Raw genomic sequence first — 17,660 nt, 5'->3', positions numbered from 1 at the left:
CTAGCCCACTTATTATAGCGTAAAAATAAAGTTAACATTATAACACAACAAGAAAAGAAGGGCATGAGGACTGAGTATGAATTGTTTAACAGCAGGAACTACTGCACAGTTCATGAACATACTTTGTTTTATTTAAAAGACATGTTGCAAATATAAGATAAGATAAAGCCTGTGAAGGCAAGAGAAAAGAGAAAGAATTACATAAAATAATAACTACAGCTATACATAGGGGAATTAAAGGGATGGTTCACGCCAAAAAATGAACATTTTCTGATTGTTTACACACTGTCAGGCCATCCCAAATATGTGTGACTTTCTATCTTCTGCTAAACACAAAGATTTTTAGAATAATTTTTCAGCTCTTTAGGTCAATTCAGTGCAAGTGAATGGTGACCAAATCTTTGAAGCAGGGACTATAAACGGTTCAAGGACTGAAAACTAACAAAAGTTTTTTGCAGAACATAACCAAAAACGGGAACAAAACTGGATAGTGAAAACATTATTTTTAAATGCTGGTAAGCTGTTAATAACCAGTTAAGTTGGTCCTAACTAGTGTCATGATCGCCAGACAGTTAATTTTAAGGGGATGGGGGTCGGCTGGAGTGCCCTCATTTCAGGAGTGGTGCTCGGAGATGGGGAGGGTGGCAGCTTTTGGAGAAGGGTCATTTAGAAAACTGGGGAAATTGGACTCATTTGTGGGGAAATGGGGCAGATATCTGGCTTTTCTGGAGGGCTCTCGGGGAGGAGCAGTGGAGAGAAATGTGTAGTTGTCAATATGTGTTATATATTGTTTTTTTTGTTTGTTTGTTTGTTTTTGTGTGTGTGTGTGTGTGTCTATAATCATGTATGACCACTGGGATGTTGTTGGGGGACAGGGTGGGGTTGGGGATTGGGAGGGGGAGGGGTGATAGTGGGGGTTAATTGTTGATTCTGTGTATATGTTTTGTTTTTCTGTGTTTAATATGTGAATCAATAAAAAATTGTTAATCAGAATAACCAGTTAGGTTTGTTCTGATAATTTTCTTTTTTTAATGTAACAAAAGAACAAATGGTTTATCAAAGTACATTTTCAGAATTACGGCACTTCCTGTTGCCTGTAAAAATTAGGTAGAGAAGCAGCGATTTTAAAAACCAATGTTAAAAAATTTAAAATCATTCAGCCTGAAAAAGGTCCCGTTTTATTGATTTGAGGTGGCCAAATGAATATTTGAAATACTTTTGGGTATATATTTCATATTAAGAACAAATTTATTGAAATAGCTACTGTATATTATGCTTGCTTGATGTGATTTCTATCCTGATAATTCCCCCACATGGGAAAACATTTAATAGAATATTTTCGCTTATTTTAAGTGAGGCAAGTCTCTTATTCTAGCTTGTTAGCTGGTATATCACCCACTCTTAGCACAGAGTACTGGCATTTTAAAAAGAACATATTAACCATTCTTTAATTTTGTTCTAACCGGCTACCAGTTTGAAAGGAGGCAGCGGAATGGCAGGACCGGATTGAAAAAAATATTGTTTCTGTTCACAAAGAACCAAAATGAAAAACATTTAGTTTTAAGTCCCTGCTTTGAAGGTCCAAAAAGCGCATAAAAGCAGCATAAAATTATCCATAAGACTCCAGTGGTTAAATCCATGTCTTCAAAAGCGATATGATGGTGTGGGTGAGAAACAGATCAATATTTAGGTCCTTTTTTACTATAAGGGTGAATTCCAATCTTGTGACCATCCCTATGCCCTACTCACTCCAAAAGACAGAGCTCTTGATGTGGGCACTCTGAAGGGAGCATTGTAATACTGAATGAATGTACCCTTCACTAAATATCTTGCGGCAGGTCCCTTTTAGAAAAAGAAAAAGATTTTCTTACTTTTGTTTGAAACGACCCTTTGAGTGGTGTCCCCTTCCCACAGTGCCCTTCAAGGGTGCAAAAAAAGCAGTTTGGAAACACCCTAAATGTCCACTTTCACTTCCACATTCTTCTTCTTTTGTTTTTGACGATTCACATTCTTTGTGAATATCGCCACCTACTGGACAGGGAGGAGAATTTATAGTAAAAAAAAAAAAATATATAATAATTTTTGAGTGAACTATTTCTTTAAGATTAAAATATATATTAAAAGACAAAAGTCTCTAAAATAAACTTACATAAAAGTGAATAAGTATTTAGGGCTTATCCTTCAGTCCATTTTTTCTGGTGTTCTTAGCACCCTCCAGTGTTATTGTAAAATATATATTATAAATATAGTTTATATAGCATGTACAATATATTGATAACATTTAGATTTTAACTGTATAAAGTTTTCATCTTTGAACATCTACGTTTATGAATGTAATATTTAGTAAAAATAATAAACAAATTTAAAACAACACAATTTGTGTTCTTGATTTGAATCCCCTTTTTGGCAGATCTTGTTATCAGCCACCCTGGCAGCTACTGAATTTGGCCAAATGAACGTGAAAAATGGCTCAGTTTAACTCCTGTTGACAAAACTGATTGTGAATTAACGTCGTTATATAAACTTAATAAAATAAATAAATAAAAAAAATTTTGTATTCATTGTAATCTTTCCAAACTGCATTGAATTGCCTCTTGAGTTCTAGCATTTGTGGATTCCAAACACAATATGCTATAACAAAACCTATATTGATTTACAAAACAAAATAACATAAGAATTACGAAGGATGCCTCAGGCTAAGATCTATTATCTGTTCAGTCATTACACTTTGTTTAACAGCAAGAAACCTCAGGAAACTGTGCAGGTTTTTGTTTAGCCAGAAAAACCAGCTGATTCACAATGTGGGAGTGATTGCAAAAGAGCACATTTGAATGGCGGCAAATGGACGGTCCCATCGTGAAGTGTTCAAATGCTTGTTTTAAAGGTGATAAAGAGGTAAGACTCAAAATTGAATCCACATTGACAGTCTGTAGGTCTTGTAGTGTCCTCCTGTAGGTTTGCCTTATAGTGTTTATTGTGTATAATTAACTTACAGTAAATAACAAAGTTGTTCATCTCATTTGAGTGAACAGGAAGAATTTGCTTGTGTTTAGTGGATTTATTTGGATGTTGGATGTTCTCAATTCATTTAAGGGACTCAACTTTACTAGTGATTTTAACTCTGCAACAGGTCATGATTTTTGAATTTGAGCCAGCACAAGTTTGAGGTACAACCACTAACATCCACTAAACAATGAGGCGACTGAACATAAAAAAGGCTGTCAGCTTAGTGAAAGAACTAGACACCTTTCCTAAAGTTCCAGAGAGTTATGTTGTAACATCAGCTTTTGGAGGCACAGGTGGATTTTCACGTTTTCTCTGTAAATATCACAGTAGATTTGATCTATGTTATTGAGACTTTATGAGCTTTTGTGGTTCTTCTGTCCAGTGTCACTGAGTGTTTTCATCCTCGTGGCAGTTCTTTCCATCTCTGAGTTTCTTGTGTACCAAGACACATGGATGAAATATGAGTATGAAGTAGATGCAGATTTTTCCAGGTGTGTACATTAAAAATCGCTATGTTTTTACTTGCATATGAATTCAACTTTTATTATTGAATTATAATCCCTGACCTATTAAGTTCCTTTTCAAACTTTGTTTGTGTTTTGTTGTATTTATTTATTTATTTTTTGCTCTTGTTTTTTGGTCTTTGACAGTAAATTGAAAATAAAAATTGACATTACAGTTGCAATGAAGTGTGAAAGTAAGTGCATCTATTTTTTCATTGCAATTCCAATATCATGTTATTAATGCTTGGACGGAATATTGTTTTTCTAAATGTATTATGCTAAGCCAGAATTTATGGTGGAGTCATTATTAGAAGTAAAAGGTTTTATGTCAATTTGTCAAGGGGTGGGTGCAGATGTGCTAGATATTTCTGGGGCTGTGGTTGCGTCAAAGGAACTCAAATATGAACCTGTAAGTGCAGCTTCAAAACATCTACTACAGTTCTTCAATGAATAAAGAATGCTCTAAAGTCCATAGGTTCAACTTATGAACCAACTCAGAACCAAACAGATCCTTACTGTTTCTTTTTTTTTTCAGGTTAACTTTGAATCCACTCCACAGCAAAAAGTGTGGTATCAGTAAGTAAGATGTGTTTGTCAGCTGTCACTTAAACAGCATCATTGTACAGAACTGTAAGAGAATATCATAATGGGATCCAATATATGGGTTCATTATAGTAAGTCTGCATCTCTGCCTCTTGTTAACAAAGGATTTTACAGCAGATTCAAAGCAGACTGAGGGAAGAACATTCTCTTCAAGATGTACTCTTTAAATCAGCACTGAAGGGACGCTTTTCTGAGCCAATTCCATGGTATAAATATTTATAAATAATATATGCTTTAATATATAAATTCATATATATTCATCAAATGCAGAGTTGATGAATGAGTTTTCTTTGCGCAGGAATGATTCTACATCTGTATCACACAATGCCTGCAGGATACATGGACAAATCTATGTCAGTAAAGTGGCAGGGAACTTTCATATCACACTAGGCAAGTAAGTATACAATTTTTGCAAAAGAAAAACAGCTGGAGAAAGATGTCTTGACAATGAAATAAGTATTTTGACAATGAGAAAATGCATGACCTGAAGCCTTGTCTTTCTCCATTTTATTTCCACTTTATTCACAATTATCCCATGAAATTACTTGTTAATTTTACCCTAAAATGTCTCCCATACAGACCAATTAATACTATCAGAGGTCATGCCCATTTTGCTTCTTTAATAAAAACAGAAGGTGAGCTATTTAAGTTTACTCACAGTTATGTTATTTACTTATCAATCTCATATAGTGGCAGAAATATCAGAGACTGATGGTACTTTATTGAATGTTCTGGTCACAGCACAGATCATTTAAACAGTCAGAGTGAAACTTCAGCTATAAATATGTTGTCGTGTTATTCTTTAGATATCCACTAGATGCAGTACTCTCACTTTGCAATTTACCTTGATTTCGTGTTTTACCATGCACTTATTTTTTCTTTTTTTTTTTTAATTCTGTGAGAGCATGATCAGCAGTGTGCGGTGCCTATTTTATTGTTTTCTGCATTGATTTTTGATCGTGCACCTGCGTAACATTATTTGGATGTGCACAAGCTACTTTTTGTACCTCACCATGTACTTTTACCAAGTAACTGTTATATCGTAATTTCGGTATTCTCTCTTATTTTCCAACAGTTCATAACTTCTCACATCGGATAGATTGTTTGTCTTTTGGAAATGACGTTCCGGGACACATCAATCCCCTTGATGGCACAGAAAAAATCACATTAGAGCGTAAGTCAAAGTTGATCATTTTTGGTCCACAGCACAATATGCTGTCATAGTATTTGTGATAAGATCACCTTCAGATGTTGTATGCAAATACATGTAAATAAATTCAAATGTAAATATACAACTTTTTTTAAATGCAATAAATTCACCCACTGTTTAATTGTGAGATAATCATGCTAGCATTGATGAAGGGTTGTGTTCTTAATCTGTGTTTTCAGAAAATCAGTTGTTTCAGTATTTTGTCACAGTTGTTCCCACTAAACTGCACACATCAGATGTTTCAGTGGACATGCATCAGTTTTCTGTCACAGAAAGGGTAGGTTATGTGTGTGCATTGCACATGGATGTATACAGCTGTGTGATAGTGTCTGTTGCTGATGATCATGTTGCCCTATCATACAGGAGCGGGTCATAAACTATAAGAAGGGCAGCAGTCATGGTGTATCTGGGATCTTTATTAAGTATAAACTGAGTCCACTAATGGTGAGAGTGAGTGAGGAGCATATGCCTCTCTCTGTGTTCCTTGTCAGACTGTGCGGCATCATTGGAGGAATCTTTGCAACCTCAGGTACTGTTCACATATTATATTATGTATTCAAAGTATATTAGTATCTACACAGTATTGAATAGTTTTAATTATATTAACAATGTTATCAAAAGTGTGATCAGTAATTGTTGTCTCATTGAATGACTCAAAATACATAAGCAATGCTGAAGACACACAAGGCCTTTTGTGAACACTGATAGCAACAGCAGGGCAGAACCCAAGTACACACTGACTCGTTGATGCTTATTCTACTGTAATTCTTGTTACAGACTTTCTCCACAGGATGATTGGGTATTTTGTTGACATTATCTGCTGTCGTTTTAAAATGGGCACCAGTCAGTCCAAGGAGATGTTAAAATTCTAAACTTTGTATATTATAAGGTAGGAAACCACAGCAAATTACTATTGAAATAGACTAATGTACATACAGCTGTATATTATAATAATCTGATGAATGATGCTCTTTTTCCTTCAAGGTCCTTCCACATTCCTAGAACAGCTTGACAAGCGCAGAATGGACCACAAACAAATGTTATCTGTAACAGACATGCAATATACCTTTTATTTAATAAAAAATAAGTTAATATTCTTTTGTGGTTAATTACAAAAAAAGAATTATTTGAGACTTGTTTAGATCAAAATTAAAATAAAATGGATGACTGTGTTTAAAAGGTTTCGTGCTAAAAAAATTATATTTGTGTCTACAGAATTCAGCAAAAAGTTAGGCCTACTGTATATAAACAAATGTATATAAATTTAGAATGATGACAGAAACATTTAAAACATGATTAACTTTTAATAATCATTATACATGCTTGGCCGTCCTCAGAACTATAGCCTACTATCAACAAAACAGAAATAAAAGAAATCCTAGAAGAGGGAGGAGTCCTTAAAGGAATATTTCACCCCAAAATGAAAATGTTCTCATTATTTACTCACCCTCTTGCCTTCCCAGATGTGTATGACTTTCTTTCTTTTGAAGAACACAAATGAAGATTTTTAGAAGAATATCTCAGCTCTTTAGGTCCATACAATGAAAAGGAATGGTGACCAGACCTTTTAAGCTATAAAAAGCACATAAAGACAGCACAGAAATAATTCACACGACTCCTGTGGTTTCATGCATGACTTCTGAAGCGATCCAATCCATTTCTGTGAGAACAAACCAAAATGTAACTCCTTTTTCACTGTACATCTGCCAGTGCAGTCTCTAGGCACGATCATGATTTCAAGCTTGATTACATTTCCTAGTACATGACACATGCTCAGAGCGCTTGATGGCTCCAGGAAGTGTAATCGAGCTTAAAATAATGATCACCAAGGAGACTGCATATTTCAAGATTTATAGTGAAAAACGAGTTACAATTGGGTCTGTTCTCATCCAAAATTGATTGTATTGCATTTGAAAACAGATTAAACGACTGGAGTCTTATGGATTACATTTATGCTGCCTTTATATACTTTTTGAAGCTTCAAAGTTCTGGTCACCATTTACCGGTACTTGCACTGTATAGAGAGCTGAGATATTCTTCTAAAAATCTTTCTTTGTGTTCTGCAGAAGATAGAAAGTCATATACATCTGGGATGGAGTTAGGGTGAGTTGATAATGAGAGAATTTTCATTTTTGTGTGAACTATTTCTTTAAGATGGACAGCCACTTCCTGGCTGTTGATTTAATCATGGTTTGGTTTGTCAGGTGATATTACTGAAACTACATAGATATGACTCTTACCCTTTTACAAGTACATTTCTCAGTTGTGTTAGGATTAGAAACACATCACTGGGTCAAATATACCTCTCAGTAGATTAAACATTAATTGTGATTAATCTTATTGTTTGTCATTAATAAGGCTAATCTACCATGATTGAATGTTGAATTTTGCCTTTAAATCCAGTATTTATATATATATATATATATATATATATATATATATATATATATATATATATATATATATATATATATATATACACACACACACACACAATGTATTCAGTTCTGTTGCATTACTTTTCACTTTTAAAGTATGAAACATTATGTAATAATACAAAATGGCATAATATTGATGCCAAAGATCAATAAAAGAAGTTTATTGAACATAGACACCTGTTTTTATGCCGCTTATTTGTTTTGAGAGCATTAAGCATGTTAATATTATCTTATAAGTTAACATGTAGAGTCATTTGTGCTCTAAACATTAAATATAGCACTAATATAATAAATACTATATTTTGTAAAGTGGTCTTAGTCCCACAAATGACAGAGTGTGAGTGCAAAAAGGACTGAGACCCTGTAACTGGTGAAGTGAACCAAAAAGTGATATGAGCCCACTTGCAAGGTCTCAGACAGTGTGAACGCAAAGAGAACTGGGTCCTTTTCACTCTGTCCACTTTTTAGTCCACTTTAAAGGGGTCTAAAAGTCGTTCGTCCTGATTTGGTTCCCCCTGTCGACGGTACTTGATCCTGCACTGTGGATCAACTGACCGCTGCCATTCCGGTATTGGTAATTCGTCGCTATCAGTAGCGCGTTCAGAGGCCATATTGTTGATGTGTCACCTCATAGTGACTAGGGAGGAGATCACTCACACGGACTTGACACTCACTATTTCTCACGGCAGCTAAACATATCACATTTGAAATGGATTTGACATAACCGGTAAGTTGCATATTTTAAAAACCAAGATGTTCAAACTCCAACAACGAATGCGAATGTTAATTTAATTAGCCAGGAAGCGAAGTTGATGCAATGTTGGTGTACTTTATGGCAGCTGGCTGATATACTCGTATTATCGATGCTATATACGGATATTATAATCTATAAATGTATTGAATATTCTCTTATACGCCGTGATCACAAGCTAAATGTCCTGCTATAATCGAATATGGCTGTTACAACTCACCTGGTCAGCATGAGAGTGTTATCAAGAGCTAGATCTAAACTACACAGATACATTTGTGTTTATTTTCATATTTTTAAACATTTAAATATTTGATCATCAAGCAGTTGGTTTCATTAACATTGTAGCTGTTATAATTCGAGTGGGTAGAGCAAATATTTTCGCTTGAACATGTAAAATATGAGATGTTTTGATCGGTTAGCTAGTGTGCTAAAGCTAACTGCACCTGTGTGGGGGCAGCAGGAACTGTCACTGAGTTGAATACCTCAAAATTAACAACATAATATTTCAGCTCTTGTTTACTATTGTCCCTCTTGTTCATGATAGTAGATAAAATGACATTGGTTTAGTGGATTTGGTGTGAGAAAAGCTTTTTTTGTTTAGCGTTTGTTTTTGTGAGCTGAGTACAGTACATCCTCTTCCCCCAGACTACAGAATTATAAAATAAATGCACTGACATTAATACAAATGTGTGTAGGACATGTGAGACTGAAGATAAGGAAAGAAAGTTGCATTTTCAACTCAACGTGAGAATAACAAAAGGAAGTAAACCTGGATAGGAAATTGCTTCAATTTTTAATGTAAGCCTTATCAGAATAATTTGACCAAAAAAGTGTGATATGGTTAAACATCTTTTAACATCTTTTCAAAATATTTATAGATACGCAGAATATATATTTTTAAGGATATTACAAGAATAAATGCATCGTAAATTCTTTTTTTTTTTACATACAGTATGTTTGTGTGTGTGTGTGTGTATGTATGTATGTATGTGTGTATATATATATATATATATATATATATATATATATGTATATATATGTATGTATGTATGTATACACCGATCAGCCACAACATTAAAACCACCTGCCTAATATTGTATAGGTCCCCCTCGTGCCGCCAAAATAGCGCCAACCTGCATCTCAGAATAGCATTCTGAGATAATATTCTTCTCACCTCAATTGTACACAGCGGTCATCTGAGTTACCGTAGACTTTGTCAGTTTGAACCATTCTGGCAATTCCCCGTTGGCCTCTCTCATCAACAAGGCGATTCTGTCAACAGAACTGCTGCTCACTGGATTCTAGAGACTGTTGTGTGTGAAAATCCCAGGAGATCAGCAGTTACAGAAATACTCAAACCAGCCCGTCTGGCAACAACAATCATCAGTACAATTATCTAATCAGCCAATCGTGTGGCAGCAGTGCAGTGCATAAAATCAGGCAGATACGGGTCAGGAGCTTCAGTTAATGTTCACATTACCATCAGAATGGGGAAAAATTGCGATCTCTGTGATTTGGAGCGTGGCATGATCGTTGGTGCCAGGTGGGCTGGTTTGAGTATTTCTGTTACTGCTGATCTCCTGGGATTTTCACACACAACAGTCTCTTTACTAGAATGGTGCCAAAAACATCCAGTGAGGGGCAGTTCTGTGAGAGAGGTCAACAGAGAATGGCCATAGGTGTTCGAATTGACAAAGTCTACAGTAACTCAGATGACCGCTCTGTACAACTGAGGTGAGAAGAATAGCATCTCAGAATGCTATTCAGAGATGCAGGTTGGCGCTGTTTTGGTGGCACGAGGGGGACCTACACAATATTAGGATGGTGGTTTTAATGTTGTGACTGATCAGTGTATGTATGTGTGTGTGTGTAAGATATATATTTATTTTATATTTATTTTTTTACTTTTTTTGAATAATGTAATTTAATAACAGCAAGTTAGATGTATACTCAATTGCTGAAATGAAACAAATACAAATTTTCACAATATTTACCTGTACATTAGCAACGGCATACAGTTATTGGCTAGTGCTAATAATCTCGAAATGGCCAAATATGGACCGACACTCATGCCTATTGTGTTAACACTCATCCTGATAGTATTTGTAACACATTCTTAATTATCCTGCTGGATGAGCTTCTGCCCCAGTTTCACTCAAATAGTGTGAGTCACACCATCAGTGTGCTTTTTCCTGAATAGCAAGTAGTATTTCTATGAGATTTTATCTGGTAAGCCACTGAATCCTAATACAATGAATTATAAGACACTCATTCTTTGGGTGTGAGAAGGTTGGGCCAACTTTCACAATATTTGCAACACAACAACCTCTGGGTGCAAGTGAAGCTGTGTCCCTGTTTTGTGAGGTTCTACCATGCCTCAGCCATGGACCTAGAAATGTGTGGGATTTAGACAGTTACTATGAAACAGTGAACTACTGCTTGATCTATTAATAGCAGTGTCCTAACAGCAGGTTTGCCAAGTTGACTGTCGAAAAGAAAACCATAAACAACACCATCATTTCTTAGTGATCATTGTTCCCAGTGCCACGAGGTAATCTGATAATGTTAAATAGAACCATAAGCCATATAAGTACTTCTGCTTTATGTGACCTGGCATGATAAAGATGTTTTATGGCGGTTGTATATTTTGCTTGTTGTTGATTGGTCATGTTCTTGGTAGGCAAGTACTGCACACTGTTTTAGCTTCACATGCATGCAACTCACTTGTTCAAATGTGTTGCACGTTTTCCAGGCCTATAGCTTAAGGAGACGATGGAGCCATCAGACTATCAGGGAGAACAGACCCCTGCCTCTGACCCCACCCAAAGTTCAGAGGTCGCCATGGTTCCAGAAGGGTCAACCAATGTCATCAGCGATGGGGGTGAGGTTGCGTTAATGGAACTTGTGCCCAGACAGTCAGACAGTCTTGAGCTGGACGGTACTCTTTCAGACAGCTTGGATAAAGAAGGTCTGAGTTCAGACACATTCACAGAGGTCCAACAAGCTGCAAGTGGAGAAGAGATACCATGTGACGGGAACACTAGCTGTGACAGTGGAACCGCTTCCATTGATGATGTCAGGACTCCACCAGCTCTCCACGATTGCACTGCAGGGTCATTGCCTGCCATCCTTGATGGAGAACTTGAATGTTCTAGCCTTGAGGAGCCAGTAGCACTACCAGATCCAGTAACAGAAAGTGGGAGTCAGAATGAGGTGGAGGAATCCTCTCTTTCTGTTCTCAGTGGGACAGATGAACTTACTTCCACTGGTTTGGATACAGTTGTAGAGAATTCTGTAGTTCAGAGTCACACATTAGAGGGGCCAACAGAACTTCAAGTCCCATTTAATGGGACTCCTTTGACTCCTTATCAAGATACTCCATCTCCTCAGGGCGAGGAACCCCCTGTTGTTGTCCTTAAGCCCTCTGAAAACTCAGCGCCCCAAAACTCACACTCCAACTCAAATATAAACCCATATGACACAGACTGCAGCAGAAAGCTGATGTCTGAGATTCAGCGCTCTTTGTCTCAGGAGTCTCTACTGGATGAACTTGAGGATGAACTGTTAAACAGTCAGTCAGAGGGTGTCCGGAAAGGAAGACCACCAAACGGACTACCCAAGGACCAGAACTCTATGGTTTTATTCGAGAGGTGTGTCCAATACAAGTACTCCGAACAGGAGAAAGCCATCAAAAGGTAGGCTGTTGATTAATAGTGATGTAAAACAACTCACGTCTTTGAGGTTATAGTCCATTGGTGTTAGATTTATAGCAACCAGAGAAAGTAAATTATTAGTTTAGCTTGCCAGCCTTAGCTGCAAGAAAATTAAAGATCACAATCTTGCTTTGCCCTTGTTTGGCTAATAAAATGTGCCCTTTTTGCCCTCATTGGCATCAAAGTAAACAGATAAGCAGGTGTCAAGGGAAATTTTACAGATGTTCTCTCTTCATGGACAAGGGACTTTTATTTTGTTCACTTTGGGCTTGTGGCTTGCACATTTATAATCAAGAAAAAATAATTATAATAGGTTGATTTTTACACATAAAGGTTGTTTTACATCAACAATAAAATGATTTCATTGTTTTTTAAATAAATATTGAGACCCAGCTTTTGCCCACTGGTTGTCAGAAATGGTTTCTAAAGTTAATTATGGGATCCATTAACTAAAGCATGCATACATTTTACACTGTGGGCAACATTAGGGTGCCTTAACCCCCTCCTGTTTTGGCTTTGTTAATTTTTGCTAAGGGCATCTGGCTGGCTTACTATTGGAAACAGTCCACAAGCTCAGTTATGTTTGACCTGCTGTTAAGATGTCTGATCGGTGATGCCCCTGCTGATGTGATCTCTATAGTCCTTTCTATTTTTGACACATAATGGGGGACTGATACTGTATCGAGAACCATTACAATAGTTGCCCTTGATGCATTTTAGATTACCAGTTCAGCACAAATGTTTTTCATTGAGACAGATAATGAGTGGACATAGCAAGAAGGATTGTTTCAAAGTGTAACAGGTCCAGTGTATTAGAGTTGTATGACAGTGCTGTTACATTGGTAGTAACAGCTGGTAAACGTTTGTCAGGTTACTTGATGAAAATAAAAAGCATCAGGAGCTGATTCTGGGCATCTGCTCTGAAAAAGACAACATGAGAGAAGAGCTGAAGAAGAGAATGGAGACAGAGAGACAGTATCTTTGCACCATTAAGAAGGTAATACCAGCCACTGTTTATTTATTATTTTTGCATAATTTAGTTGATTCTGCCGAGCATCGTGCGACAGATGACGAGTGTAATTTAACAGCCTTTCTTTATTGCATTATACACAATGTTGTTCTCTGTTGTTGTTGTAATATGGATGTCTTTAGTTTTAAAAGAATAGTTCACACAAAAAAGAAAATTCTCTCATCATTTTCTCACCTCATGCCATCCCAGATATGTATGATTTTCTTTCTTCTGCAGAACACAAACAAAGAGTTTTAGAAGAATATTTCAGCTCTGTGGGTCCATACAATTCAAGTAAATGGTAACCAAAACTTTGAAGCTCCAAAAAGCATAAAGGCAGCATAAAATAATAATAATAATTCCTTACATTTATATAGCACTTTTCTTGGCACTCAAAGCGCTTTACATAGTACAGGGGGAATCTTGTCTACCACCACCAGTGTGCAGCATCCACCTGGATGATGCGACGGCAGCCATAGTGTGCCAGTACGCTCACCACACACCAGCTATTGATGGAGAGAAGGGTAGAGTGATGTAGCCAATTCAGGGATGGGGATTTTTAGGGAGCCATGATAGATAAGGGCCGATAGGGGGAATTTGGCCAGGTAACCGGAGTACACCCCTACTCTTTACGAGATGTGCCCTTGGATTTTTAATGACCACAGAGAGTCAGGACCTCGGTTTAACATCTCATCCGAAGGACGGTGCCTTTTTACAGTGTCCCTGTTACTAAACTGGGGTATTAGGACCCACACAGACCACAGGGTAAGCACCCCCTGCTGACCTCCCTAATACCTCTTCCAGCAGCAAACTTAGTTTTCCCCATGAGGTCTCCTATCCAGGTACTGGCCTGGCTCAACCCTGCTAAGCTTTAGTGGGCAACCAGGCGAGAGCTGCAGGGTGATATGGCTGCTGGTAAAAATAAATACATATGACTCCAGTGGTTTAATCCATTTCTTCTGAAGCGATCTAATAAATGTTTGGTGAGAACAGACCAAAATGTAACGCATTTTTCACTATATTATCTTAAAGCATGCACCGACCGCTAGATGGCGCAGGAATTGTAATCAAGCTTGAAATCATGATCGTTGAGGACACTGCTGATGTCAAGATTTATTGTGAAAAAGGAGTTACTTTTTGGTCACTTCTCACTCATAACTGATTGGATCACTTCAGAAGACATGTATTAATCCACTGGAGTCTTATCTTAAAAATTGATTATTTTTATGTTGCCTTTGTGCAGTTTCTTCACCATTTACTTGCATTGTATGGACCTACAGAGCTGAGATATTCTACTAAAAATCTTTCTTTGCATTCTGACATAGAAAGAAAGTCATACTTCTGGGATTGACTGAGTGTGAGTAGGCTAAATGACGAGAGAAGTTTCATTTTTTGTTGATCTATGCCTTTAAGACAACACAAATGTATAACTTTAAAATGACATGAATAAGCCATGCTACCTTCAGTGTAAATGTAGTGTAGACTCTTATCATTAATTATTTTGTAAGCTTCAGTGGATAGTTTGACCAAAAATAAAAATCCTTGTTTCCCCTCCTTTAAATAGGCTTTCATTTTCATGAATTGTCCAATAGTGATAAGCTGCTACTGTATATTCAAACAATCTGCATAGCCTAATGCTACTGTGGCTCCCGTAACCATTACTCTGTGTGACATTTCTTTTTTAGCTGTATCCAGATTTTGCAGTAGCTGTGTTTAGCTCAATGACACTATTTGTTCTTTAAATTCCTCTTGAGGATCTGAATGGCCATCTCTGACTGTTCACCGTGCACTGATTACAGAGCACCTGTTTGCTGAAGTGCTTTCATCTGAGACCAGAAAAGCATGTTTGTCTGAGAGCAGCTCTAGTTTTAGAAAGATTGCACTGCAGTTCAATTCGAAAGAGCCCCCTGCCAAAAAGGGTAATAGCAGAAATCAAACAGAGCAGCTCGTGGAGACAGTTTGAGAAGCCATAATAAAGCATTGATGTAATGACGTGAAACTGTTGCATGCATTTTGTTGTCACGGTTTCATGACCAAGTCAACAGGCTTCCTAAGAATCAACCCTTGTCTGTCTTACATTGAATGCTCTCCTTCTAGCATTCAGCTTTACTCTTCATTCAGTAGCAGCGACGTGAAGGAAACCTAAAACCCAGTTCCTACATATGAGTGCGAGAAAGGGAGACGTTTATTTTAACAGAAACACACTGGCTGTCTGAATGGAGCCTTTGTCGGTGATGGAAACAACATTTCATTTTGATTTAGTTTTAATCCATTTACATAAGCAGTGCAGAACTTGACATTTATATGAGGATGCAGTGCTACGCAGGTAATTATATCTATTAACTGAGCTGTGTGTGCAAACTCTGCTCTGTCTTTGATCAGCTACTGTCAGCCAGACCTACCTCTTTTGTCGTCATCAGAGCTGTGTTTATTGTTACTGCAGCCCTGGTCTTTCAGTACAATGATGGTGGCGTGTTTGACAGTTCGTCTCTCTTGTTTTACCAGTTTGAGAACCGGGTGGAGGAACTTATGAAAGAACTGAAAGACTCCAGAGACAGACTGGTTCACCAGGACCAGGCTGCCAAGAATGCCATCCAGCAAATGCAGAGGGAGATGGCCAATCGACTCGAACAGGTGAGGGGTCAATCACCATGGAAATGGTCCCCTTCCTTCAAACAAAGCTCTTCTTTCATAATAGTGGTGGCTAAATGACAACAGTTATCAGTCTGCGCGCTCTATGTGGTGGTGTATTTTTTTTTTTAAATGAAAACTTTCCAGCCCTGCAGCAATATCTTGTGTGCACAATGTGAAAGAGGGTCGTCGCGGATCCGTTTTGTATCCTGTTCCCAACCAGCAGAATGTCAGGTGGCGAATTGCCGTTTGTCTTTGTCATGTTTTGTCCCACACTGCTGTGTAAGTCCAGCGTTTAGATATTCAAGACTGACGTCATAAAGGAATTGCAAAAAATGAAGGAAGAGGGCTGGGTTTAGTTTGACAGGACTTGCTCAAATAGCTCTTCACTTGCATTTTAACCCCTCAGTCAAGTGTGAGGGCCTCTCTTTCACTCTTTTTCACTGGCTCAGTGGACACATCAGATGCAAGGTATACAGATTCTTCATAGTCAGTCATCTCAGTAACATTGAATTGAACAATGAACAGAGATGCAAAAACAAATCTGAATAGTATACTTGATGTAACATGAGTGGAGGATGTCAGACTGCACATGCATTGATCGGCAACTTTGTGAGAACATACACACTCTCAAGTCTCACTCAGAGTCATTCCTAGACTCATTACCCAATTTAAAAGCTCACTAGAGAAAAAACTGTTTATCCTGCAATAATGACATTGAGGTGTAATCTGCCGAATGCTTATTTATTGGCGATACAATATGTGTTACTTGGAAAAATAAATATTGATTTTCACAATTTCACAAAATGTTAAGTGTTGTTTGTAATTTTTTAGTTGGTTGCATTTGCTGCAGCATATGGCTGGATGCAAATAAAAGTGTGGGAAAAAGTGTGAGCCAAGTGTAAAAAAATAAATATTTACAATCAGATCAGTATTATCAGTACCATAAACTTAACTGAAGCCATAAACCCAGAACCATGATATAAGCTGAACTGTATTAAATATGAACTGGTAAACCCCTATTACTTACAGGTGCATCTCAATAAATTAGAATGTCGTGGAAAAGTTCATTTATTTCAGTAATTCAACTCAAATTGTGAAACTCGTGTATTAAATAAATTCAATGCACACAGACTGAAGTAGTTTAAGTCTTTGGTTCTTTTAATTGTGATGATTTTGGCTCACATTTAACAAAAACCCACCAATTCACTATCTCAAAAAATTAGAATATGGTGACATGCCAATCAGCTAATCAACTCAAAACACCTGCAAAGGTTTCCTGAGCCTTCAAAATGGTCTCTCAGTTTGGTTCACTAGGCTACACAATCATGGGGAAGACTGCTGATCTGACAGTTGTCCAGAAGACAATCATTGACACCCTTCACAAGGAGGGTAAGCCACAAACATTCATTGCCAAAGAAGCTGGCTGTTCACAGAGTGCTGTATCCAAGCATGTTAACAGAAAGTTGAGTGGAAGGAAAAAGTGTGGAAGAAAAAGATGCACAACCAACCGAGAGAACCGCAGCCTTATGAGGATTGTCAAGCAAAATTGATTCAAGAATTTGGGTGAACTTAACAAGGAATGGACTGAGGCTGGGGTCAAGGCATCAAGAGCCACCACACACAGACATGTCAAGGAAGTTGTCGTATTCCTCTTGTTAAGCCACTCCTGAACCACAGACAACGTCAGAGGCGTCTTACCTGGGCTAAGGAGAAGAAGAACTGGACTGTTGCCCAGTGGTCCAAAGTCCTCTTTTCAGATGAGAGCAAGTTTTGTATTTCATTTGGAAACCAAG

At 37.4% G+C, this 17,660-nt stretch overlaps 2 protein-coding genes across 3 annotated transcripts in view; both read left to right on the top strand.

Annotated features, from left to right (window-relative positions):
* The first annotated feature begins 2,806 nt into the window (after positions 1-2,806).
* Positions 2,807-7,725, top strand: si:ch211-225b10.3 (endoplasmic reticulum-Golgi intermediate compartment protein 2). Of its 2 annotated transcripts, XM_051674294.1 has the most exons (14): positions 2,807-2,895; positions 3,131-3,299; positions 3,389-3,497; positions 3,657-3,703; positions 3,851-3,918; positions 4,045-4,085; positions 4,217-4,318; positions 4,411-4,506; positions 4,692-4,747; positions 5,188-5,286; positions 5,502-5,599; positions 5,686-5,851; positions 6,100-6,211; positions 6,307-7,725. In XM_051674294.1, the coding sequence occupies exons 2-13, from the start codon at positions 3,194-3,196 to the stop codon at positions 6,192-6,194; spliced, it is 1,083 nt and encodes a 360-aa protein (XP_051530254.1). In that variant the 5' UTR covers positions 2,807-2,895; positions 3,131-3,193; the 3' UTR covers positions 6,195-6,211; positions 6,307-7,725. The 2 variants fall into 2 exon arrangements, with proteins under 2 accessions (XP_051530254.1, XP_051530255.1); XM_051674295.1 differs by lacking the exon at positions 3,131-3,299 and having other exon boundaries at positions 2,815-2,895.
* A 633-nt stretch (positions 7,726-8,358) lies between these two features.
* The window catches only part of LOC127427017 (coiled-coil domain-containing protein 186-like), a 30,718-nt gene continuing 21,416 nt past the window's right edge, over positions 8,359-17,660 (top strand). Inside the window, exons 1-4 of the mRNA XM_051674293.1 lie at positions 8,359-8,487; positions 11,264-12,206; positions 13,095-13,221; positions 15,739-15,867. Of these exons, the coding sequence (XP_051530253.1) occupies positions 11,284-12,206; positions 13,095-13,221; positions 15,739-15,867 (1,179 nt within the window). The 5' untranslated portion in view covers positions 8,359-8,487; positions 11,264-11,283. The remainder of the gene's footprint in view (positions 8,488-11,263; positions 12,207-13,094; positions 13,222-15,738; positions 15,868-17,660) is intronic.

Source organism: Myxocyprinus asiaticus, chromosome 36 (genome assembly GCF_019703515.2).
Source record: "Myxocyprinus asiaticus isolate MX2 ecotype Aquarium Trade chromosome 36, UBuf_Myxa_2, whole genome shotgun sequence".
NCBI lineage: Eukaryota > Metazoa > Chordata > Actinopteri > Cypriniformes > Catostomidae > Myxocyprinus > Myxocyprinus asiaticus.
Note: the sequence above shows the minus strand (reverse complement) of the source record. Positions and strands in the feature narration are given on the sequence as shown.